The 25,962-nt window shown below is 39.9% G+C and overlaps 1 protein-coding gene across 1 annotated transcript in view; it reads left to right on the forward strand.

Moving 5' to 3' along the window:
- Window positions 1–25,962, forward strand: part of PLCH1 (phospholipase C eta 1) — a 196,146-nt gene that overhangs the window by 131,587 nt on the left and 38,597 nt on the right. The window contains exons 8-12 of the mRNA XM_030575977.1: window positions 9,860–9,953; window positions 13,382–13,585; window positions 15,463–15,583; window positions 18,372–18,543; window positions 22,503–22,610. Coding sequence (XP_030431837.1) covers window positions 9,860–9,953; window positions 13,382–13,585; window positions 15,463–15,583; window positions 18,372–18,543; window positions 22,503–22,610 — 699 coding nt within the window. The remainder of the gene's footprint in view (window positions 1–9,859; window positions 9,954–13,381; window positions 13,586–15,462; window positions 15,584–18,371; window positions 18,544–22,502; window positions 22,611–25,962) is intronic.

Below are 25,962 nucleotides of genomic sequence, written 5' to 3' on the forward strand. Positions count from 1 at the left end.
ATTTAATGTTAGTAATCCAACAAGCAATGTATTTTAGTGCTGTAATGTTGTATCTTATAACTTTTCTTGCCTTTAAGAAGTTTGTTTATATTGAAAGAAGTGTGCAATATGAGTAAGGGTGGCAGAATATGACCTTTAATAAATAAAAGGTTTGAAAAGCATGTTAGAAAGTGAGTGAGGGCAATACAAATTACATTTTAAAGTAGAAACAATTACTTGGTTTTTAACAAAATAAAGTAGGATGAAGAAAAAGCTGAAGTCTGTGACTTTCCACATTTGATTTGCCTGTCTAGATTTAGTTCAATAATTTGTGTTAAAATTAGTTTTTGATGCAACATTTTTTCATTTAAACTTATATTCCATATGTTTCTTTAATTTTATCCTCAACCTAGGAGCCTCTAGGTCACTTAAAAAACATAAATAATATCTACTATTTCTTTAAAAAGCAGGACTTAAGTATTGACATATTAATAACAAAATTACAGTGTTCAAGCTACTTGTACAGGAGATTTTAATAAAGTGGACTAACTTCAAGCTATCACTACTGACAATTGATTAGTGTTTATTGTGGTTTAAATATAATCTTTTGTTCATCCCCAAAGTGAAGTGATGAGCAATATATCAGTATTAATATTATGACAATCTCCTGTTCTGAATTCTGACTTGTCTATGTGAAAGTGAGGTTAGGCAGTGTGCCTAGAAATATAAATCTTTATCAACTTTTTCTGTTAAAAATCCATGTTCTTTGTACAAGGCTTCTTTTTTAAAAAGATTTTTGAAGAGATATCCACAGTTTTGAGAAATTTGATTTGTTTTGGTACTTACAAGGCTTTTCTTTGCGTGTAAATTTTGGTTTAGTACTCAGCAGTTCTCTTCTTGTAACAGGCTATGTTTTCATTGCCTTTACCAGGTAGGGCACTGGTATCTTTTCATTAAAAAAAATATTAGAAATAAGCTATAAAACATGTACAAATCTCTGTATTTGAGCTCTTCAGGTCAGAGACTATCACAGAATTGTTTGAAAGTAGGCACCGAAACCCACATTTAGGCATTTAGTTAAAAGGCGGCTTGATTGTCAGAGTTGCTGAGTACCAGCAATTCAGAGTGAAGACTGTAAGAGCTGCAGGTGCTCAGCACCTCTGAAAATCAGGTTACTTTTACTTACATGTTTAAATATGGATAGATTGTAAGCTCTCTGGGACAAGGGCTGTCTTTTGGTTCTTTGTTTGCACAGCATCTAGCACAGTGAGGTCCTAATCCACCGCTAGGAGTCCTAAGGGCTACACTCATACATATAATAAATTAAGATGTTTGTGGATGAAAGTTATCGTTAGTGTGCGGACAGCACCCTAGCATGTTGTGGGCAATACCAGAATACAAATAAATAATAATAATGTCCTTTGTAGCCTAGAACCACTAGAGGGCAACATAATCACAGGTAGTAATATCTGTATTTTATCAGGAAGTTTACATTTTTGTGTGTGTGTTCTAAATTTCCCAGAAATTGTTTTTGTTTTTTCCAAGGGAATGAACAAGCCATTAAACATAAAAAAATTACTGAAAAATATCAAACATTTCTGCTGAAAACTTTTCTCTCTCAAAACTGGAAAGTTTCAATAAAATATTTTTAAATTTTAGCTACAGCCATTTTTTTTTGCCAAGTAATATTTTGATGAAGAATTTTGAGTTGCTTTAATATGACTTATGCAGCAGTGATGGTTGAATTAGTTGTCTCTTTGTTACTAAAAAGCATGTGTTTATGGTCTTTATATCCATTTACAGCTGTAGTGCCCAATTTGTGACTTTCATAACTTGCCACAGGCTGCTCAGATATGCTGCTGCTGACAGAGTCCAGTCATGCTGGGTGTGACTGCTGTTGTGGCTATGCTTTATTCACTGTAATACCAGTGATTGTACACTGAGTGCTTCACTTTGTCATTATTTTTTAATGCCCAGTTAGTTTGATTTTCAGTTATAACATGCTGGGCCTCTGTCTCACTGTTACGCAACTGTAGAGATTCTTGGGGGTGGGTAGCAGAACAGACTTTGTTTAAAAAAAAAATCCCCACCTGGGATAAGTATGTGCCCTCTGTTTACTTGACATTTTGTAGTGATTATTTGTGTTGCTTAATTGTAAGGTATATCCTTTGCTTGATTTAATCTAGTGTTTCGATTCTGCATTCTGAGAATTAGTTCTTGAGAGAAAGCAAAGTCTACCTCATCACTGCTCTTCTGTAACAAACCCACCAGCTGGTATCCACCAGCAGGATGGACACTCTTGGCATTGCATTCCTTTCCCCAACTTCTTTGCTCCCCTACTGCCCTTCCTGTTATTTTATTCTCTCTTCCCTATGAGGGGCTTATTGATGAGTGATGGGAATGTTACATGCGAGAGCTCTTCCTGATTTCCACATGGTCCTTTTGGTCATCCTACATCTCATCACTAAGGCTTCATTTTAGTCCAAGGTATTTTTAGTAAAAGTCATGGACAGGTCATGGGCACTAAACAAAAATTCCCAGCCCGTGACCTGTCCTGACTAAAACTTGGGGGCAGCCCTGGGGGTGCCGCGGGTGCCGGGAGTGTGTACACCATGGGTGCTGGGGAGGGAGGGGCTGGTGGGGCTGAGGCAGGTTACCTACCCAGCTCCTGGGAAGCAGCGACCTCCAGCTCCTAATTCTACGTGCTGCCTCCACTCCTCCCCAAGCCTCAGTTCTGCAGCGTCTATTGATTGGGGCTAGGTCTACACTGGGGGCAGGTCGACCTAAGATACGGCAACTTCAGCTACGCGAATAGTGTAGCTGATGTTGGCGTATCTTAGGTCGATTTACCCGGCCGTAAGGATGGCGGCGAGTCAACCGCTGCCACTCCCCCATCGACTCCGCTTCCACCTCTCACCACGGTGCAGTTCCGGAGTCGATGGCAGAGTGATTGGGGATTGATTTTATTGCATCTACACTAGACGCGACAAATCAATCCTTCGATAGATCAATCACTGCTTGCCGATCGGGTGGGTAGTGTAGACGAAACCTGGGAAGCATGGCCAATGGGAGCTGCGGGTGGAGGCAGCAAGTGGAGCTAGGAGCTGAGGGAGGGGAGTTCCTATTGCCCTTCCAGGGAGGCCCCCCGCCCAGTAAGCACTGCTTGCACCCCAAACCCCAGCCCTGAGTTCCCCCCCAACCAAACTCCTGGAGCTGGGGGGTTGTGGGGGTCTGAGAATGCCCCAGTAACAGCAGATGCGACTGGCCCATGGGCTGCCCGAGCTGCTCAGGTGGCTCCCGGGCCAGCCGCATGGGCTGCTGCAGTAGTCATGGAAGGTCACAGAATCCGTGACCTCCGAGACAAACATGGAGCCTTACTTATCACTCTACTGCTGCTTTGCCAACATCTGATTGTTGGATGGTGGAGTTTTCTAACATCCTTCACAGAGGAACTGTGACATCCTCCTTCCACTCTCTCCTCTGCAAGCCAGGTGATAGTGTGACCAGTTTGTGACATTTTATTTTAGGCCAACAGATGACTTGTTCACACACTCAGAAACAACATCTTGCTGAACCTGTAGAGGGTTGGTTTTTGAAAGAAAAATGTCTGCATCAAAATCAGTCTTTCATCAGCAGCGTATAAATCCCTACATTCAAAAGATTTAAGTTCCAGTATTAATTAGCTATATTCAGTAACTGATGTATCCATATATGCCTATATTCAAAGATTACCATTCATGTAGAAGGCATTTTACAATTTAATGAAAGTAAATTTTAATTAGAATTGAGAGTCTGTGTCATCTCTCTCAAGTTAAAGTTAAAATAGCACAAGTGAAGGGACTCCTGTCCCTTAACAGCTGTAGCCTTTGCCTAGATTAGACATTTTCATTCCTACTACACACACAAACAACTGCCACACAGACATCAAGGAGCCTGTGGAAATGATGAAGAAGGTAATTCTCAACAGCTTGTGATGAAGAAGGCTCTGCTAGGAATAGCTTTTACAATCAAAGAGCAACCTCTGCTTGAGCTTGGATAATCAGTTATTTTCTCCAGCAAAGTGTTCTCATTTCTATTATCCTGTGTAATTCCAGTAGGCTTCTTATGGTACAGGTTTAGCTTAAAGTTATAAATAAAATTTTCTAAGAAGCAAATTGAGCCATCCCCTGCACTCTCTCTAACATTTGGAGGGACAGAGGTATGAGCTGACAGACATTTCTGTCCTATGATTACAGTGCATAGTTATTTCAGTATGCTAGCAATGTTCGGTATTTGTATTGAGGTTTGGTTGAAAGCTTTAGTCCATAAGAACCTGCATGTCATCCATTAATTTCATGTTTCTTTCCACTAGCTGAGAGCAGCAGTTCTCAGCTTATGGGTCACAGCCTCCAAGATGCTCACCAGTTATTGTCTTCTTGGGTCACACTCCATTTCCCATTCTTTGTCTTCCACAGGAAAGAAATTGCTCAGTCATGTGCAGCCAGTCTCTCTCAGACATGAGGAGCACTGCAAACAAATGTACCCAGTGCTCACTCTGCTTCTTCTGAAGCACTGAGACCCCAGAGCAATCTTCAGGAGCGCTGTTCCAAGGATTCTGTGATGCAGCTGAGAAGGACCAGTTGTGAGGGGTTGGGCTGAGAGGGGCAGGATAGTCATATTATGACAAAGTTATTAACTTCAGCTTAAAGTCTTGGAGCTGTTGTTCAAAACCTGTTAAACCTGCTTCTCTACTGGCACCTTGGCATGAAAGTTTAAGTGAAAATTCTTAGAAATACCAAATCTTCTACTTTTTAGCATTAAAAGTCATGGTAAGGAAGAGCCACTAAACCAGATGCTACTTCTGGTACATAACTCTCAAAAACGCTGGCGAATTATTCCATTTAACCAAGAAAATTCAGTGCCTGTAGAGTGCTGAGATTTTATTTCACCTTCTTGGCAAATTATATTTTTAAAACCCTGAGAAAAAATAGACACTAGCATCAAAACGAATCTCATTAACTCCGAACAGAGATTATAACTACAGTGCAAGGTTGGGCCAATTTAACCTTTGTGTCACCTTTACCTCAGGATTAACCTTTGTGTCATCATGCCTACTATCTCAGACATTTCAGTTTTTGTATTTTACGTGTAAGACTCTTTATAGGTTGAACCATCAGTGCATTTAGGGTAATTTTAAAATATTTATCAAGACAAGTGCCTTGAGAATAGCCATCAAAATCTTACTCTTCTTGTGTTATAGTACTTAGAGCTAATCCAATATATTAAAAATGCAGCACTATAGAAACACAATCTTTGATATGTAGCAATTCTGAAATTATTCTAGTCACATAACTACGAAAAAAACAGCAAGAGAGATAGCAGATTAAAGTTTATGCATCTCTCAGTATAGAATTTAATCAGTTGATAATATAATTGTTTCCATCTCTGCTTGTTAAAAGATGAAGAAAAAAACCCTCTAGACTCCTCTACTACAACCCCAGTTTTTAACATGCTTGACAATCTGCTCACCCTGGCTTTTTAAAATTTAAATGTTCTTCATGGATGTGATATGTGAACCAGTGTGCTAATAAAGTAATCATATTATAGTGGAGCTGATTTATAAAGGCTCTGTTAAAGGACAAAAATCAAATATAATACATTAAAAGATTTTCTATGGTATGAACCAAACCAAAAAATAAAGAAAAGTATAATACCAAAGGAGAGATGAATGCTGAATAACAAGCATGTATTTGGAATTTTTAGATTTGGATAAACATTTGCCAGTTGGATTCATTTTGTAACTGATCTAGCTGTACAACTTGCATTACGCACCCCAGTAAAGCAAAGATAAATGTGCCTGCTTCCTCTAGGGTACTGAGTGCTCACTCAAAACTGGCAGAGGCAAAGAAAAAGACACAGGAATGTTGAAACCCTGCTAATGGTGCAGAAGGCACCTCTGCAAAGGGAGACTGAATAGACTTTAGATACATGGTCAGACAGCCTCAGTCTTCTACGCAAGCTGACAAATTTCTCATCTACTCAATTGACGATGATGATGATCGAGAAAGAGAATTTCAGCAGAAGTCTCCCTCACTTTAATAATTTGACATTCTAATTGTGTTTTCTGCTTCAGTTTTTATATATATATTTGCTTGATATTAGTTTGAGTCTGTCCATTTTGTCTGTCTCTCTTGTCCATTTAGACTGTAAACTCTTCAGGGCAGGGACTGTCTTTTACACTGGTTTGAACAGCACCTGGCACAATGGGGCCACATTTCTGATTGTATTACGGTAGCATCTAGCAGTCCCAAACAATGGTCCCCATTAAGGAAAATATGTTATTCACATAACACAAAAGCATAGGCTTAAATCCCATAGCAATCAATAGAACTCAAGCGTATGCTTAAGCATTGTCTTGTGTATGGACTTAAGCACATTCTTAAGTGCTTTCTTGAATTGGAGCCAATACTGGCAAATAGGGACATTACTAGTGACATGCGGTACTCTGGATGGTCTAGCTGTGCTTTTAGGCTCAGTACAGCTTGCCACAAATGCCTGTGATCCTTAGAAGAAGTGTCTTATAGCCTTATTGACAAAGGTATGCATTGTGCATTAATGGTGTGAACATTTTACCATCAATTTTTACCACAGGTTTATCACATATCATGTGAGATAATGGGTGGCGCAGAATGACCCTGGATAACTTCTGTTTTTGGAAATGTTTGCAAAACCATCGCAGCCATGAAATCTGTAAAAATCCAGGAGGCCCAGGAACATTTGCTGACCTTTATAAGTGGGGATGTGATACACTGACTCACCCTCTAATTTCTGTGCAATACCTGGGAGTCAGAAGTAGTATCATAATAGCTAAAAGAGAGACCAATATCATTAGTATCTGAGGAGAAGAGCTCAAAGTGACTGTGGTATCTCTTCAGTGTTATAGATACATACACAGAGCATAGACCAGTGGTGGGCAACCTGTGGCCCATGGACTGCATGCGGCCTGTCAGGTCCCATTGGTCGGGAACGGTGAATCACAGCCACTGGGAGCTGCGAGCAGCTGTGCCTGTGGACAGTCAGTGTAAACAAATTGTCTCACGGCCTGCCAGTGGATTGCCCTGATGGGTTGCATGCAGCCTCCCGGAGGCTGCGGGTTGCCCACCACTGGCATAGACCATCTACACTCAAAAAATCACAAAGTAGGTTTCAATCACAATAGGGCACTATTAACATGACCTTGTCTACTCCAAAATTGCAGGGAAGACCGAGGGACAATGTGTAGATGTTTACATAGATTGTATCAACCCGACAGAAGCTCTTGATTAAGCCAACTATCCTGGTTTATGAAGACATCTGAGAAGATCTGGATGACCAGTTTGCCAAACTTTTCCAACGTCCTCATGCTGGAATGATATCAGATCCTTTTGGCTTTATGGACTGTGTTGTCAGGGAGACCTCATTGTCCCATTGTTATTTGGACTTAAAAAAACAACAACAAATAGCAGTGTAAGATGAAATGATTCATGGTGCAGAGTAAAGATCAAATTCTGCCAGGAAAACTTTTGTGCAGTTGCATTTGTGTGCATTAAAAAGTTGCCAGAAAACCTCATTAGAGAACTACTTTTTGTGGTTGAGTGAACACATGTAAACCTCTGAGAGACAGGCCTGCGGATAATGGCATCTCATTTTGGTTGATAATTTGCATTTCAATAGCCAAGGTTCTTTTCAAATGAGATCCAAAGAAACAGTGTCAAAGCAAACATCAGGATTAATATCTCTTTCTGTGTATCACTAGAATCTCAACATCCTTAGGTACCTGCTGTAACTGCAGGGCCTTCCTGACTCTGAACAGAAAGAACTTTAGTATTACAGTCATTGATGAAGTGGCAAATATTGACAGTGATTCTGCTCTCACTTCAGTCACTGAGTAACTTTATGGCAGTTAATGGATTTTCCTAGCATAAAGTTGTTATAACTGACAGCAGAAACATCAGATGTGACTTCTCTCTGGTCCTGATCCTGTAAACACTTATGCACATGCTTAAGTTTATGCACTGTGAGTAACTCCTTGACGGGGACTGCTCACAGTACATAGAGTTAAGCATATGAATAAGTCTTTCCAGGATTAGGGCCTGGGACTGTTCTAATATATGAGAATGTTAAGTCACCATTACAATACTTAACTGGATGGAATCCTCTACTGGATGGAATATCAGACCTGCCCCTTTGCATGTGCAGCCCAGCAATATTTCAGATTCCATTACTGCTACAGACATGAATGTTTCCCAAGTTACTGCTAATTTTAAATAGTGCACATAGGTCTGGGGATAGTAGATGAGACTCTGTACCTTCCTTCAGTTGGTGACATTTTTGAACTTCTCACTAGCTAGGATAATTCACTTCTGTCCATATTGAGTTGGTGTCCCTAACCTCTGTTTGCCAGAAGCTGGGAATGGGAGACAGGGAATGGATCACTTGATGATTATCTGTTCTGTTCCTTCTCTCTGGGACACCTGGCAGTGGCCACTGTCAGAAGACAGGATACTGGGCTAGATGGTCCTTCAGTTTGATCCAGTATGGCCAATCTTATATCTACTAATATCACTGTCTATTTTCCTCCCATTATGATGCACTGTTTGCACATAAAGATTTTCCCCCACTCCACTTTCTTTCACATTTTGGTCCTATGCTGTATGGTGCTGAGTGCTTCTAGAGAAGTGGTCAGAGGGAGTCAGGGCCTTCACCATCTCTTGGGAGATGCTCAGCACTTGGCAGAATTAGGCCCTTAAAGGATCTCAACCTTCCTCAAAAGATCTCCACAAAGGTGAATGTTGGTACTTGGGCCTTCTTACCTACAGACAGTGTTAGGGAGGATGAAAAGCAAATCAAGGCTATAGAAGTAGTAAAGTCACTGGAAATGCCAGCCAAAAGAAAGTAAATTCCTCCAGCCATTGAGAAGGAAGAGCAACAAGCCACCGAGGGAACATTTCTTTGACTCTGAACCGTGAATAGCAAGTAACCTACAATACTGAGCAATCCGCCTTGTTGCCTTTACCTGAAGCAATAATATTTAATACAGACTAGGTACAATTTGAGAAAGAAAACATCAGTCTTCCTGGATTTTTTCGCTTGAAGTATGAGTGATGTCTTAATTTGAAGTTGTGCAAAGCCAGTGTTTGAACCAAATCTGGTGAAGAATGAGAAGCTTTATGGAAATATTATAGTATCATCTTTGTGAAAAAAATATGACTAACCTAACCATTTTTTCACTTCCCTTCTGTTAAGTGTAGGGTATGATAAAAGCTATTTGTCATTATAGAAAAGAGATAATTAGGAAAAAATCCTGACAAAACTCCCACTGACTTCAGTGGGTCCATTTACTTCAGTGGGGCCAGACTTTTATCTTTGGACCTGATTCTTCTGTCACATCTCCTGTGTATCACAAATAACTGTTGAAAGCAATGAAGTTAATTGTAGAAAACAGGTGTGAGGAAAAAGTCAGATTTTTTTTAAAGTATAATGCATTTAAATGTCAGTATCAATCCTTTCTCTGTACTTACTAGTATAATATTGGAACTCAAACTGTTAAAGACTCTTCTCGTGCAAATTTTCAGCTCTTAAACCAACCAGTATAGTTGTGCTTATCAATTCTCTACCATGTTCATCCTGAAAGTTAAAAGATAAAGAGCATGAGGCTGGTGGAGAGTTACCAACCCTCTCTTCCCCCCTGAAAAAAAAAGGTCATTTTAGAATAGTGTTACTGATAGTCTTATTCATGGTTGACTGAGTTCAGTGTTTGATCACAAGATTTTCAGCCAGACATAGGGGTCTGAAGTATATTTTGACATGTTGGTCACATACTAGAAAAAATATGTACACCAATGCTGTCATTTTTGTGCAGATGAATAATGTGACCACAGAATATTGCCTTGATATCATAAGGAAGTTTGAAGTTTCAGAAGAAAACAAAGAGCAAAATGTTCTGGGGATAGAAGGTAAAGTATCTGATTCCCAATTTATTTCCATTGCAGTAGAGTGGAAGAGTTCTAACAACATTTTCCTTGATGTGGCTGTTAATGTCTGATGACTACAACAGATTAATATGAAGGCTCAACCACATGATTGTTTGGGGGGTATTTTAATAAGTTATGGATTGAAAGATAGGAGAACAACAGGTTGAAATACCTGACTAGTATTGTACCACCAGCCACAATTGTACTGCAAGTGATTCCAATATCATCTTAAAACAAGAGTGCATACAAATTTGTATGGGTTCTTATTGCTAATTATTTATTTGTGTTTGTTTATAAGATAACCTATTTTTATTGATGTAGAAAAATGGGCCAGTTGTGCTGTTACACTAGTGAAAAACCACTCTACAGTGGTCAATTAATTTACACTCATGTAAGTGACAGCAGGGAACGCAGTGAGGCCCAGAGTATTTTCTTACAAGATTTAGAAACTTGCTCCTTTCATTTGCAAAAATAAGGCTGCAGGTGGTATATTAATTCTGAAACCAACTTAATACTATTCATATCTGCATGTATCAATAAATCTTTCAGAATTAGATTGAAATAATTTAAGTGCTATGGTTGGTTAATTAGTCCAGAAGGTAACATCCATGAGCAGATTAATTTGCTTGTTGGATTCTGTAGGGACAAGAATCATCTTCTTGCTAAAGCAGAGCAAGGAAACAGGAGACCTGGATTTACTCTCATAGTTCTGCCGTAAATTCTGTTACTCTGGGCAATTCACTTAGGCTAGAATTAAGAAAACAGAACAGAGCAACAAGCTGTGGTATTTTAAATATTCGAAAACACTTCTGTTCCTGTTAGGTTTAGTAACACTCTCCTCACATTTAATTACATTCACGGTCTTAATAGTTTGCTCTGTCCCTTTAAAATATTTTAAATTCCATATTATAAAGTTCACTATTTAAACTCTAGTCCCAATTATGATCTTAGTTACGCTGGTGTAAATCAGGAACTCCACTGATGTAGTGGAGTCACAGTGGTCTGATATCAGAATCAAGCCCTCTAATTCCTTGTCAGGATATGGTAGAGACCTAGGAGCCAAATTCATCCCTGGCATAAATGATAGCTCTCTTATTAATTTAAACGGGAATTGTGTCCACTTACGCTAGGACTGGATTTAGGTCGTTTTCACATTATTGTGACCTGTTAGAACATTTCTGCAATGTTGCATTTAGTGTGGGTTCCAACAAGGAAATGATTACCAGTACAAAATTCTAGGGGATCTCCAGGAGGTCAGGCCTATCCTCTTGCAGGCCCAGTGCCTCCATACCTCTTTCCCTGCGGCTGCCAGGAATTTACTGTGCCTCCAGCTGTCCCAACATCTCACTTAAAGAGGGATCCCACTGGTGAAGAAGGCTCCATGGAAGAGGTAGTATTATCCCAGTATCATAGGGCTGCCTGCCTGCCTGGAGCGCCCTCCTGTGGCAGGCTACAGCACAATAGGCACACCTGCCTCATTTTCTCCTTTAGAGTCCCCAGGACTAGCCCAAATAGTCTTTCCAAATAAAAATAGCCGTAGCAGTTTAATTTATCGTAATAGAAAATCCTGTGCAAATAAACTATAAAACAAATCCCGTAAGCACAGTCCCAAATTCCCCAGCATAGTCTGGATGGTACATGCTACACACCAAGCACGGCTTCACCATCTCTCATCATGGGATCTCTCACTGTGCTCCAGCTCTCCAGTGCAACTTTGACATCTCTCACCACACTCCCAGGCCTCAGCCTCTCAAGCTTCAGCTTTCTGGCTCAGAGAGCCAGCCAGCATCGCCCTCTCCTGCTCTCAGCCTTCAGCCCTCTCCAGCTGTGGCTCTGTGGTTCAGCAAGGGCCAGCAGCTAGCCCCTCTACTGGCTTCCTAACTCTCAGCCCTTTCAGCCTTTCGAGCTCAGGACCATCAGTGCACTAGCCTCTCTGTCCAGTGAGGGCCTGCCAAGTTTTCCACTCCCTGCAGACTGTGTCTGTCAGACAGCTCTCGCCTGCCTCACCCCTGTCTTTTGCTCCTCAAGTCTGTGCACTCAAGCAGGCCTGATTCACCAGCTCTCTTCCTATTTACATGGCCCAGGTGCTGCCATGGTTCTTAATTACCCTAAGTGGGAACACCTGTTTGGGCACAAGGTGTGCTGGATTGGTTTCATTTCCAGGCGATGACCATCCTATGACACCCAGAATATATCACTCTTGGTCTATAATCTTGGGCCAGTAGAAAGACAGTTTGCATCCCCTCGATGCTTCACACCCCCAATACGAGGCTCCTTTTCCCTCCCTTACACCAAGCTGGTCATTTCCCTATTCCTCCAAACGGATCCCTCACCTGCAGGAATACTCTCCCAGGTCTTTGGAAAGAGGGATGTGGCTGCAGAGGCAACGGACATCCCTTCCCCCACTGCACAACACATCCCAAGGAGTCAGGAAATATCAGCTTGCTGAGAGTCACATCTGTCCAGGGCAGTTTTTAATGACAGCAAGTCATTGTTTGGGTACAAAGTACCTGATTGTTTGCAGTGGTATTTAGATTAAGATAAATAATTTTTAATCTTATCAAATAATTTGAAGAAAGGAAGTTTTCTAAATTCTAATGGAAACAATAATAAGCTGTTTGTTCTTTTTGTTATTGGAATGTTTTTGTTTGAACTGCAAGAGACAGTGTTAGCGTGCAGCACTTGCCTAAGTGTGTGTATCAGATTTGGCCCAGAGAAACTCGCCAGGATTTCAAAGAATTTTTACACACAGATTTCCATCATATGCTCCTTAAGGGCATGAAGGAAACATATGATGTGAACACAGACTTGATAATCGGATTGCAGATCTATGCTTTTCTCGGTCTTGCCATGTTGCTGCCATTCATTATTTAAGCTTTCATATTTTACCACTTGAATCCACATTTCTGCCCCTGCTATTCTTTGTTAATAGATTTCTTATTAATCTCTTAGCTCAGTGCCATTGCTGTCTAAATGCTGCTGGTTTTGGTAGGCATGGATTTGTAAACCTATTACTACATTGTTCTGTTTTGTAATTTGTTTAATATTTTTTGAGAATCAACAGTGCATGTGACACTGTAGAGACTAGGAGAAAATGATGGACTTGTCTGGCATAAATGGTCAGAATGCCATTGACCTTAGCAGGTGTAACTCCTGTTGATGCTAGCAATGAATTTGGTCTATGCTCTTGCCCAAAGGAGCTTGCAAAAGAAATAGACAAACCAAAGATGGTAGTTCAGATACTCAGGATGGTGGAGTCATCTCACATGACACAGCTGTTCTTGGATGGCAGATTAACACCGACAGTCTTTAGCATAAATAGTATCTATTTTATCAACCTGTGTATTCTAGTAAGGTTAATCCGTTCAGGTACACTGCACTCTTGAAAAACTGTTTCTTTTTGTTCAAAGGTTTCACTAGCTTCATGCGCAGTTCTGCTTGTGATATATTTAACCCGTTGCATTCTGAAGTTCACCAGGATATGGATCAGCCCCTTTGTAACTACTATATTGCTTCATCTCACAATACATACCTGACAGGAGACCAACTTCTATCTCAGTCCAAAGTGGAGATGTATGCCCGGGTGTTGCAGGATGGTTGTCGATGTGTTGAAGGTATTTTTAATGTTATTTGTGTGGGTGTGAAGCTCTGTAAAGTCTGACAGAAATTTCTCTTAAATTTTAAGTTTGGCACTGAATGTGCAAATTAATTTGCTCATATTTTACTTCACTTCTTCACCGCTTTGGTATGTCTTATTTGTTAGCAATCTTAACAAGTAATGCTTGCCATTGAGATGAGTGTCTCATACTGACACAGCATAGCCACTGCTGGTTTCTCCTCTGAGGTCGTGTATTAAATGGCTCACCTTAACATTGGCTCTAATAACATTTTCCATGTCTTCCCCATTGTTCTCTTTCTTCCTGTTGCTTTTAGTAATATCTGTCATAGCCCAATAACCTGGTGTTTCTGTATGAAACATCTCTGAGACTAAGTTGGTGGAATTTGAAGTCAAACTCAAATTAATAACATCAAAATCACTGGAGTTACTCCGGAGATAAATTTGGCCGTCTGAGTTTAATTATAAGAATCTCAGTCATTCTAGAAACTCGGTGCTCAGATTTACTCATCAGTTAGTAACACATTTTCAGATAGACTAGAACGTGTTAAGAACAAACACTGGGAGAACATAAGGCTCTGCAATAGTTGATTAGACCGTTTGTCCAGCTAATGCAGCAGCACTGTACTTCCAGAAGTGATCTGTGAAGGTGGGGAAAAAACCCAAACAATTGTGCAACACTGTACAGAGTGGAAATGAATCCCCCTGACCTCTGCAGTTGATAATGTACACTTGGAAGTATAAGATACTGGGATATGTGCGACAATAGCAATTCTCATCCTATATTTTAAGATAAAGAAGTACTGCCTTTAAGAGCTTTAGTCGCCTTTAATGCAACGGTGGGCAAACTTTTTGGCAATAAGCTTATCTTTCTGCATTATAATGAGGCTAATACTCAGAATTAAAAAAACCAGCCTCCCCGCCCTGTAAAACGTGTATTATAATTGAGACCCATGAACAGATCTGGTAAGTTACAGTTGTGAAACTGTATTTGCAAAGACCTTATAGAGCTGTTCTACACATGACTGGATCGGTAAACCAATCTATAAATACAGTTATAATGAAACTGGTTTTCCTGCCCACTCATGTACTGTATATGGTAACTGTATTAACTTTTTGCAACTTAAGTAATTACTTACGATTTTCTTATTTCTAATTTGGGTATGATTTGCTATTACATTTTCTAGTCTCATTTCTGAAATAAATTAATCTAAAATACTTTTCATGAATGAAATGTGATTCAAGAGTGATAGTAGATTGAGCATCACTTTGGTAATCAGAATGTTTTGGTACTCAGAAATGTTTCACATATTCATATACAGTATGGAGATGATATGGAGTAACAGAGTGAAAATTGATTTGTATTTCCCCACAAATAAAATAATCATATTCTGAGAGCAGATAACTGAGAAAATAACCATCTTTGATAGCATATAGAAAGCCTTTCCCCCCAGCCTTAATTCACATCAGTGGTCCTATTGAGCTGAGTGGAATTTACTGGCAGGAGTACATTGGACTTCTCACATAAATAAGGACTACTGATGTGAGTTAGCTTTTGCAGGGTCAGGCCCTTATGGCTGAATATTCTTATGCAGGCTTTATTCTGGTTCTGATGGCAGCAGATCCTTGTAATTATACTTGAAGGGAATATTAATTTATCACAGTATTGGTATAATAGAGATCAGTCTTCAGTTGTTTGCCATTGTGTTTTGTATAGTTAGTACAAAATACAATATGAAAGTATTAGTTTATTACTCAGGATTCATGTCTGATTTACATGAGCAGATAAAACATTCCTCTCCCCTTCAGAAGAAAATGTAAAAAATGTATAAGACACTGGATATTTTTTCATGGATAGTTTTTTTGTCTTGACAGTTGACTGCTGGGATGGTCCAGATGGAGAGCCAGTAGTGCACCATGGTTATACCTTTACTTCCAAAATACTCTTCAGAGATGTGGTAGAAGCTATCAATAAAAATGCCTTTGTCAAAAATGAGTAAGTGCAATGCAGGTTCTGAGCGTAGAGCAATATACTTCTCTTGTGTAGTAAATCTTATATGAAAATATTGTATTTCAATGTAAATTTCTTCCTTCAGACACATAGCGAATCTGATTATTTTCCCTATTGTTAACTTTGATTTATCTCTTAACAGTGTGAATATTTTATCTTCCCATTAATCAATACCCAGGCTACAGAGGATCTTTTATAAATCACCAACTCAATAGTTTTTTTGTTTGGTATATGGATATAGTCATAACTATACAATTTCAGAGTTGTTTTGATCTACTTTTAAGAAGAATTTTTCACTGATTTCCAGTGGGGAATTCTGCTTAAAAATTAGTGGCATAACATTGCTTTCGGGGACAAGTGTCCTCAATTTCAGTGACAGATTTGCCTGAAAAAGGACAAAGTTTTCTAAAATCTTTGTAGTAAAAAAATCCAGAAAGTTCAAGGGTAAAGATGGTAACATTCTGCTCATTATTTATCCCATTGTGCCTCAGGATTATGGAATATACAATATTATTAAAATCAACCATGATACTACCACACCTACTGTAAACACAACATGATACATTGAGAATGAAGGTTAGATCATTCCTTCCACCAAGATAAAAACTTTGGAAGGGGGGCAGAGAAGATTGAGAACTCCATAGGATGAACCTATAGAGCTTTTAAATACTTCCCTTAAATACTTGGTGAGAGGCTGGTCCAGTGATTGGGGCACTAGAGAAGGACCATTAGAGAAGACTGGTCCAGTGATTACGGTACTAGCTGAGAACTTGGAAGAACCAGGTTCATATCCCTGCTCCACCGCAGACCCCTGTTTCCCTTGTGAGGGCTCTAAAAGCTGCAGAGGGGAGGTTAGGCTGTTCATGGCAACAGTATTGCTTTGCATGCTAAGTTTCAGAGCCCTAAGAGGGGGATGTGGTCTGTAGATCACTAGATCTCCTAACTCCTCCTCCACACAGAACAGGGAGCCTGTGTAATGGCCTCAGAGAGGAGATGGCAGACTATTGGGTCTGAGATCTGTGCCTGTATTCCTGTGGATCTTGGCTTTATAGACCTTCCCATGTCTATTCTGGGGGGAGGGATAGCTCAGTGGTTTGAGCATTGGCCTGCTAAACCCCAGGGTTTTGAGTTCAATCCTTGAGCAGGGCACTTTGAGAACTGGAATAAAAATCTGTTTGGGGATTAGTCCTTTGAGCATGGGTTGGACTAGATGACCTCCTAAGGTCCCTTCCAACCCTGATCTTCTATGATTCTATCATATTGATTTTTACCCTCACACCAAATGGAGCTGGAAAGTTGGTAGCATTTTCCACATGAGTTTTCCTTTCATACCTGTTTTACTCAGGAAGGGAAGGTAACTAGCTATACACACAGAGAACTGTGTGTGTGCATCTGTCTGTAGGGCAGAAGGCTAAAGCCAATCAAACAACTGATGCACATTGAAAAACAATGGGAGAGCGGATATTTTCACCCACACTTGGTTTTACAAAGAGTATCATGGGATCCTTACTCTTTAGAGCACCTTGTCCCACAAACAAACAACATGGCTCTACACTGAGCTGTTTTTAGAAATTAGGGCCTGCCTTATAGCTCTTGAGACCCCAGTTGATTTCAATCATGGTGCAAAGGGTGTGTGTCAGGGCAGAATTTGGCTCTTTTTGTCTTTATTAATGAGATAAAAATATAGGGCAACTTTCTACCTGCAGTTACACCAGTATAAATCCAGAGTGACTGTTAACTTCAGTGGAATGACTTTGGATTTGCATCACTGTACCCAGATGCAGAATTTGGTCCAGGTAGTGTAGGGCTCAACCAAACTATGTGTTCCTCTGAGTTTATTTGTTAGTTTAAACCTTTTTTCATTTGCAGACCCCTAAACATTTTTGAATGGAGGTGCAGACCCTTTTGGAAATGTTAGACATAGTCTGTGGACCCCCACGGGTCTGCGGAGCACAGGCTGAAAACTACTGCATTAGTGTGGTAGGGTGCTCAGAGAGCCGGGCAGCTGAGTGGTTAGCATACCCAACTTCCAGCCCCTTGTCTCTTTGTCAAAGCAGTAGAGGTGCCTGCTCCTGATCCTAAGCCAGGAATTTTCTGCTTTCTACCCACACCTGGGGCTTGGTCCTGAAGTGGGGAGGGTGAAATAGGAGGTCCCAGCACAGGGCACTGTGGAAAGCAACACTGGCAGGATCCTCCCTGCAGCAAGTCTAATGCTCTGGGCTACTTCTTATCTATGTGTCCCTTCAGTTTGAGGTATGGCCCCTATAGTCCAGACAGTCACTCCTTTAACAGAGGAGTCCAAAGGAGCAGAGCCTTGGAGGATGTGGTGGATAGAAAACGCTGTGCCTGAGGGCCTTACCCACTCTGTGATCCTATCTCAGACTCAACCCTCCATCTGGCTTATTGGAGAAGAACTCTCTCCTGCAGCCTATCCACCATCATTTGCCTGGCCTTCTGAGCTCCTTTTAACTTGCTCCTGCAGTCCCGAAGGGGCAGAGTTACTTGGGCCCAGTATTGCCTTTCAACCCCATTGGGCCCAGTGTGGGGTTTGTACCCCTCATCACAATCAGTCAGTTTTCATGCTTTCTTCAAGGAGATATGATTGTAATAATATGATGAAAAACACCATTTTAAAAACAAAATGGCTGCTACAGGGACTGGAAGAGCAAGATGAATGTAAAACAACCTACTTTCTAAGTTGCATTATGACTGTCTGGTCATATATCTTGAAAAGCTCTTATGATATCATCTAGGGGTTTTGCTTTTGTTTTAGGTTTCCGGTGATATTGTCTATTGAGAATCACTGTAGTATCCAGCAGCAAAAGAAGATTGCTCAGTACCTCAAGGAAATATTCAGTGACAAACTGGACTTGTCGTCTGTAATCGCTGGAGATTCCAAGCAGCTTCCTAGCCCTCAAAGTTTGAAAGGCAAAATCCTAGTGAAGGTAATTTGTTACCAGTATTATGTACAAAATGTAATAGTCAGTATATTATACTTATCATCTTAGCTCTTGTCCCCTCAGGCCCTAAGAACCCAATTACCAATGACACAAGAATCAGAACACATATAATTAGCGTGGTTTTTATCTTGTGTTCCTTTTCACACAGACATTAAAACAGGTTTTATTTCAGACTTAGCAAGTATCCTGAGATACTTTTTGTAAAGTGATATTACCAGGCTATATTAAATACTATTATTAATTATTATTATAGTAAAAATACATAAATAATTTGTACTTATGTATTATCTCATCTGAAGATCTCAGAGCATTTTACATCTTTTTATTACTTACACTTACAGTAGCCCTATGAGGTAGGAGCAATATTATTATACCCATATTTATAGCTGGGGAATATGAGGCACCCAGGATCAAACAAGGAATCAATGGCAAAGTCAAGAATAGAGTCCAAGATCCCTGATTCCCATTCCCCTGATTTAACCTCTATCTAATCTATTTGATCTGTGGTTTTTCTAAGGTGTCTTCACAGTGGTGCTAAGCACCAGTCCACATTCTCTCCTTACAGTGTATTCTTTGGGCACAATATAGAAAAGAGTGAGAAATCATTTCAAATTTATGAGAAGAAAAGCATTCTTTCCCTTCTCTTCTCACCTTCCTGCTGCTAAGAGCAACGGTTCATCAGATAAAAGCGTTTTTTCATGGTTCATGAGTTGTGGCTATGTAAGTGAGAAGAATGCTTCAGAGAAGAGCTAAAGAACAACAGGGGAAAAGTGCCAGTGTTGTGTATGAGATGAATAATTTGAACTTTTCAGTATAAACAGATCCTTTCTGGAAGGAATTTCAGGGAAGTAGATGAAAATGACGTAAAGATGAAAAAGCTCGATAGTACTTTGAGAGGATGATTAATCTGTATTTACCTTATCAGACTGCCTCTTTTCAATTTAATTTAGCATGGTGAGGACACTTCATTCTCTGTAAGCACAGAATTAGCAGTCTAGGCATGGAGTTGAAGTGGCCAGCATTGCAAAGTGACAAAGGCTGTTTTCACCATCATTGTAGACTGTTGTCTGATTTCACAAAATACTGTATCTGCTATCCCATCTATCACTCATGTCAGCCAGCCACTTGAGAAAACACAAACTTTTGTTACTTATGAATCAGCAGCCTTTGGGAAAGTAAGAAGCCAGTTCCACACCTCCCTGCCATTATTTGTACTCCATTTATGCATTTGTTCATCCTTTCTCCCTGAACAACATGTACCGTTACTGGATTGTTCAGACACTGAGCCTGCTTCTCCCTTCACTTAGGGCTTATCCACACAAACACCTAGTTTGTGGCACGCTGGGATATAAAGTTACCCCATGCTAGCCTGCTGCATGCTAAGTATCCAATGTACCCTGCTGTTGCAAACTAACAGTTCTGAAGTGCACTTTGATCTATCCCATTTTGAAATGGTGTCCAAGTAGACAAGCTCTTAGGTCAGTGTAAATCAGGAGTGGCTCCACTCTTAGTGGAGTTATAAAGGTGTATGTCAGAGGTGAATTGGACCCCCTGGCTTGCAGAATAGAACTATCCATTCAAAAAAATGCAGTGTCGATGTCCTGTTTATCTTGCGGTATAAATCTCAAGGAGAACAATCTAGTTTATGGTGGTATGTGGCATTGACAAATATAGAGAGACTAATCAGTGGTGAAGATAAGCACACATCACAGCATACAAGTTTAATTTCCTAGATATTAACTGGCATCTTGATTTTCATTCCTCATCAGACCTTCTATTAATACACTGCTAGGTATCTACAGATCTGCACTTGCAATGTGAGTGATCACATAGGAAAATTCAGGAAGATTTATTGTTCTGTTTACCATTGATCCTTCAAGCCTTGTATCCTGTCACCAGAAGTAGCCAACAAATGCTGCATCCGTATTCCACCACACTAGCCAGCTGTTCAAAGCTAGACATGAACTTGGGGAAAATTCCTTCCTGACCCAAGTTGTCTTGCAGCAATGGATTAGCCACTAATTTCAGCCGGCTGACTACATTCCGAACTGTACATGCAATATTTCTATAGGCATTCCTGCTTCCCTCATGCTAACTGCCAAATGCAATCAAGTTCCCTTGTGTCTGCAGTTCCCCTGCTTCTGATGCAGAGTGTCAGCCTTATTGTCTGCTTTTATAACAGAACAGCCTGCTGCAGGTGAGCATGAAACAGCTGAGTCTAGTTATACAAAGACATTCTGACAAAAGGCTGCTCAAGAGATGGGAGAATGGCCAGTTTTTTTTTGAAAACTTCAATATAGAAAGTTCTTTGAATCCTGCAGCTGACAGTGAATTCTGCCAGTCAAAAATTAGACTTTCCAGAGGGTTTTGTTAAGCCTACCTTTGAGGCAATTACCTCTTGTTGCAGAAATTGAGCGTGACATACTGAACTTAAGAAAGCTGAGGGCCTTAGAGATTAAGAACACAGCATCTTTATAATTATGCCCTTTGGATGCCTCATATAGCTATCTGTCTACATGCTCATTTCATCCTAAGTATTCTGATGGCTGGAAAATATTGCATTCTAAGAGTTAAGCATGTAAACTATGGAGCCAAGTATTACTACTCTTGATCAGTGGAGAATAGAGAATTGAGTAATGCCAATACACGTTTGGGCTCTACTATTTTTAATACATGATAACTGAACAATAAACTGAATCTGAAAGTACTCGTGGGACATGTACTGTCTTACATAAAGTCATTTTACTGCTAGAGTTTGGACCAGCACATTGCACAGCATTTATGCTCACTGGCAGTATAATGATGTTTCAGTGTCTAAATGATTAAAGGTATTCATTTAAAAGAGTTGCAGCAATATTCACTGTACATCTGTCAAAAGCAGACAAGAGGCAGATTTACCTGTAGAGCTGCTCAAGTTACTTGCAGAGGAAATCTTAAATTTTGCATATTACAAATGGCAGCATTTTTTTCATTTGAACTTACTGCTAGGAAGGATTCTTTTTATTTTTTTAGCTTTTCAAACTTCTTTAAGAATAGAGATGTGATGTTACCAAGACTCCAGAGATCACAGACAACCTACAGCTAAGCAATTCAGTACTGGGGGACTTAACTTTAAAAGATTTGTTTTACATCACTCCAATGATAGCATCCGAGTTGGCAACTGCATGGTGTAATGAAAGGTAATAGGAAACATCAAAACATTAAATAGGTAGGATTTTCAAAATTCAAGGGGAGTTGGCACCTAGTTCCATTAGGTGCTTTGAAAATCCCACCCAATATAATTAGTACCTGTTACCGTTGCACGGAGAGACTGGTCTAGACTCACGGCATAGTCTAAATCTATTGATGTCCATAGCAAGACTCCTATTAAGTTCAGTGGGCTTAGGATCTGGCCCTTGTGAAGGGCAATGATTATGAAGAACCTGTCCAAACTGAGATCAGAACCACACTGCCTACAATTGTGTTTGAACGTTGTGTTTGTTATTATTAGCAAGGTTCTGAGGCCTTGTCCACACTAGGGTTATTTCTCTAAAATGTCCTACCACTTCACCTCCAACTGTGATATCAGTAGTGACAGCTCTGGTGTAGACATGGTGCTGGAAGCTGCCAATATCTTAAGTACTATGCTATCTAGACCTGCTCTGAGCAAATGCTTTTGGCACTGTCTGACTGTATCCCATTAAACAGATACTTTGCTTATACTGTCCCATTAACCAGCAGTCATTTTCTTTAGGATAAACTGGTTCCCTTGGCAGTATCTGTCAAAGCCTAAATGAAAAACCCTGAAACCAAATGTTCACGATCACAACTTGAAATAATGTATTTGCCCATCAGACCTTATTTGGAACTAGGAACATGAACAAGAATTTTAGCCTGCCTTCTCCCCAGTAACTAACACTAGCAACTTCTACATATATTATACATATTTTTGTGCTAATTTTTAGGGAAAGAAGCTACCATATAACCTTGGAGCTGATGCTGAAGAAGGGGAGGTTTCTGATGAAGACAGTGCTGATGAAATTGAAGATGACTGCAAGTTAAAGCTATGTTATGTAAGTGTATAACAATTATATGGCACAATTTGCTTTCCCAATCCTGTGTTCCTTACACACCTCAGATTCCCATTTAATATTATTACTTATAGATTAAAATTTTTGAATTTGGATGCCTAAAGTCACACACCTGAATCCATATGTAAGCACCAAAGTGGTCTGAATTTCATAGTTCTAAAGCATTCTTTTATTATTTCTTAGCCTTTTGTCTGTTTTCTCTTCTTTTTTTGTTGCCTTTAACCCTGGACTCTTTACTTGCTCTCTTTTTAAAGATTTAACCCTAGTCTATTTTCTTTTAATTTTATTTTGAGCCATTTCCATATTTGTTGCTACCTAACATAAATAGTTGTGCAGTGCTGATGCACGCTATGCAACAGGTGTTCAGCCCAGCAGCAGCCGCAGTTCACTAATTTAAAACTTCGAACAAGAAAGAAGATATTGTATAGTATGGTACAAATAGAAGGGGCCAAATTCAGATGTAGCATCAGCAGATGTAACTCCATTGATCTCAAGTTTGAATTTGGCCCAGTGAGCTTGATTTTTTATTACATCCTCACTGACTCTCTTATCATTTTAATTTATACTGACTGTTTTAATTACACACACACAGTTTTCATTCATATTTAATGTTTTCATTGCAGACACACATCCCCATGTAGTTCTCAGTTATATTAAATATTTTGCAATAGCTTTTTAAACAGATTTTGTTTTGTTTTTCTTTATCATTTACATCTGCTGTTGGGAGTTAAACATTTCTCAGGCTGACTTGGGAATCACTTTGCAGATTGAGGTACTATAGATTCTCTTCTGAACTAGATTAGAGAAAGCAGATGTTCACGCCACTTCTTTTCTTTAATTCTATGTACAGGCACCACCTACATGTCAAGTAATCAGCAAAGTCTTCTCTAGGATTCATGTACATTGCATAAGACAGATAAATGCAGTGATACTTAACATTGAGAGAGAAGACGTGATTCATTTCATTTTTACAAAGCCTTAGGCTTTCCAATTACTTTGTGGTCAGAATGTAATGTTTTGCTATTTCAGCCATATGGTCTACAAAACAACCTCATGTAGAAATACAATTTTGATTTGGATCCATGAAGCAAGAGGCAAAGACCACTCATTCAGTGACCCAGGAAGTTATATTCCCTCCGTATTTCTTGCAGATTTGAACTTTTTTATATTTAGTAACAAAAAACTAAGCTACAGTGAAGGCTGCTAAACGCAATTTAGGTCCCCTGATTCTCAAAGCCTTTAGGCTGTGCTTAATTTTAAGCACCTGTCTAAATCTTTGCAGGATCAGATTGAAGCGAAGAGATGCCATTGAACACAACTATAAATATAACCCCAAGGTAAGGTTAGATAACCATGTGACATTGCAGTCTATATATTTTTATAAAAATATGCTAATGAGTGAATATAATGTAACTGGAATATGCTTCATGCAAAAGGTCTCTTGTAAGGTATTCTATATCATTTTATAAAAATATGCTAATGAGTGAATATAATGTAACTGGACCGTGCTTCATGCAAAAGGTCTCTTGTAAGGTATCATTACAACGCTTATAATCTACTGAGTGTGGTCATCCTATTTGTATCTGAAACTAGAAATATGAAATATTACTCTGAGGGCCTATTGTACTTATGCAAAGTGTGGGTCATTAATGGTGGTTTGGAATCTTGATGAGTCCCATTAACCAGGACAATTGTCTGCAGATGGATGTGTTTTACCTGTAAGTCTTCCTGTATACGTGTGTGCTGACAAGTGGGAAATGAAGTCTTGCAGTGACATGTGATCATGTCACCTGAACTGGAATCCATCTTTAACATCATGTCTTTCCATTGAAAAGGAGGGGGTGGGAACCCAGAGAAGAACAAAGGATTCCCGCCTTATGCAAAAGATATAGAAAGGGGTGGAACAGAACAAAGGTTGGAGAGGAACCATCATGAAGAATCGCCTAGCTACCACCTGAGCTGGAACAAGAGCAGTACCAGGGGAAAGAATTGTGCCCAAGCATGGAAGGGGTCCAGTCTGAGGAAAAAACTTACTAAAGCATTTCTGAAGCTGAGATTATCTGTATTCAGTTTGATTAGACATAGATTTGCACATTTTATTTTATTTTGCTTGGTGACTTACTTTGTTCTGTCTGTTACTACTTGGAACCACTTAAATCCTACTTTCTGTATTTAATAAAATCACTTTTTATTTATTAATTAACTCAGAGTATGTATTAGTACTTGGGGGAGCAAACAACTGTGCATATATCAGTGTTATAGAGGGCGAACAATTTATGAGTTTACCCTGTATAAGCTTTGTACAGGGTAAAATGGATTTATTTGGGTTTAGACCTCATTGGGAGTTGGGCATCTGAGTGTTAAGACAGGAACACTTCTGTTAGCTGCTTTCAGGTAAACCTGCAGCTTTGGGGCAAGTAATTCAGACCCTAGGTCTGTGTTGGGGCAGACGGGAGTATCTGGCTCAGCAAGACAGGGTGCTGGGGCCCCAAGCTGGCAGGGAAAGCAGGAGCAGAAGTAGTCTTGGCATATTGGGTGGCAGCTCCCAAGGGGGTTTCTGTGATCCAACCCGTCACAAAGGTTAGATACCCAATGGTGACCACAACTTTAACTCCCCATTCATGCACCTACACCATCAAACAGAAACATTCTCAGTGACTGGCAGAGGCTATACTAGCTTACCCCGGGTACCCCCCTCCATCATATAGAATTATCTTAAAGGGAGACACTAGAGGCAAGAGCTGCACTGCTAGGGAATGGGTGCCCTTAGACCCAACAGGGAGGCACAGGCCTTCCTTGTGGGTCGCCCTGTGTCTGCCACACAACTGGAGCATCTGCAGGATTTGGTGGAAGGCCATCACTTTCTTCCATGGGGATGAAATCTCCCTCCCCCTCAGCAGAGGAATGAAGAGTGAATTCCACTCTATGTAAGGCCCTTACTAGTTACATCAGAAGTTCTGCTAAACATTTTTTGTTCTGTGTTTGTAAAGCATCTAGCACAATCGGGCCCATAGGTGCTATCGCAATACAAATGACTATTAATAATAATAAAAATGCCTCCTCTGTGTTCCATCAAGAAAGAGTTATAATATTGCACTTAGAGTTTTACATTTTCAAAGGGCGGTGGCAACACATCAGCTGTATAGTCCTCACTGCATCTCAGAGGGTAGGTAAGTGATACAATTGTTTCCATATGGGGAAACTGACGCAGAGGTGCAAAATTCTGAGATGATCTAAATGGTGACCTAAGTCAACATAACTTACACATCAAAGGACTAAAGGGAAAAACGTGGCATGGAAAGAAGCCAATAGGAAGATGCATACTAAAGCTTTC

This window comes from Gopherus evgoodei, chromosome 9 (genome assembly GCF_007399415.2).
Source record: "Gopherus evgoodei ecotype Sinaloan lineage chromosome 9, rGopEvg1_v1.p, whole genome shotgun sequence".
Taxonomy (NCBI): Eukaryota; Metazoa; Chordata; order Testudines; family Testudinidae; genus Gopherus; species Gopherus evgoodei.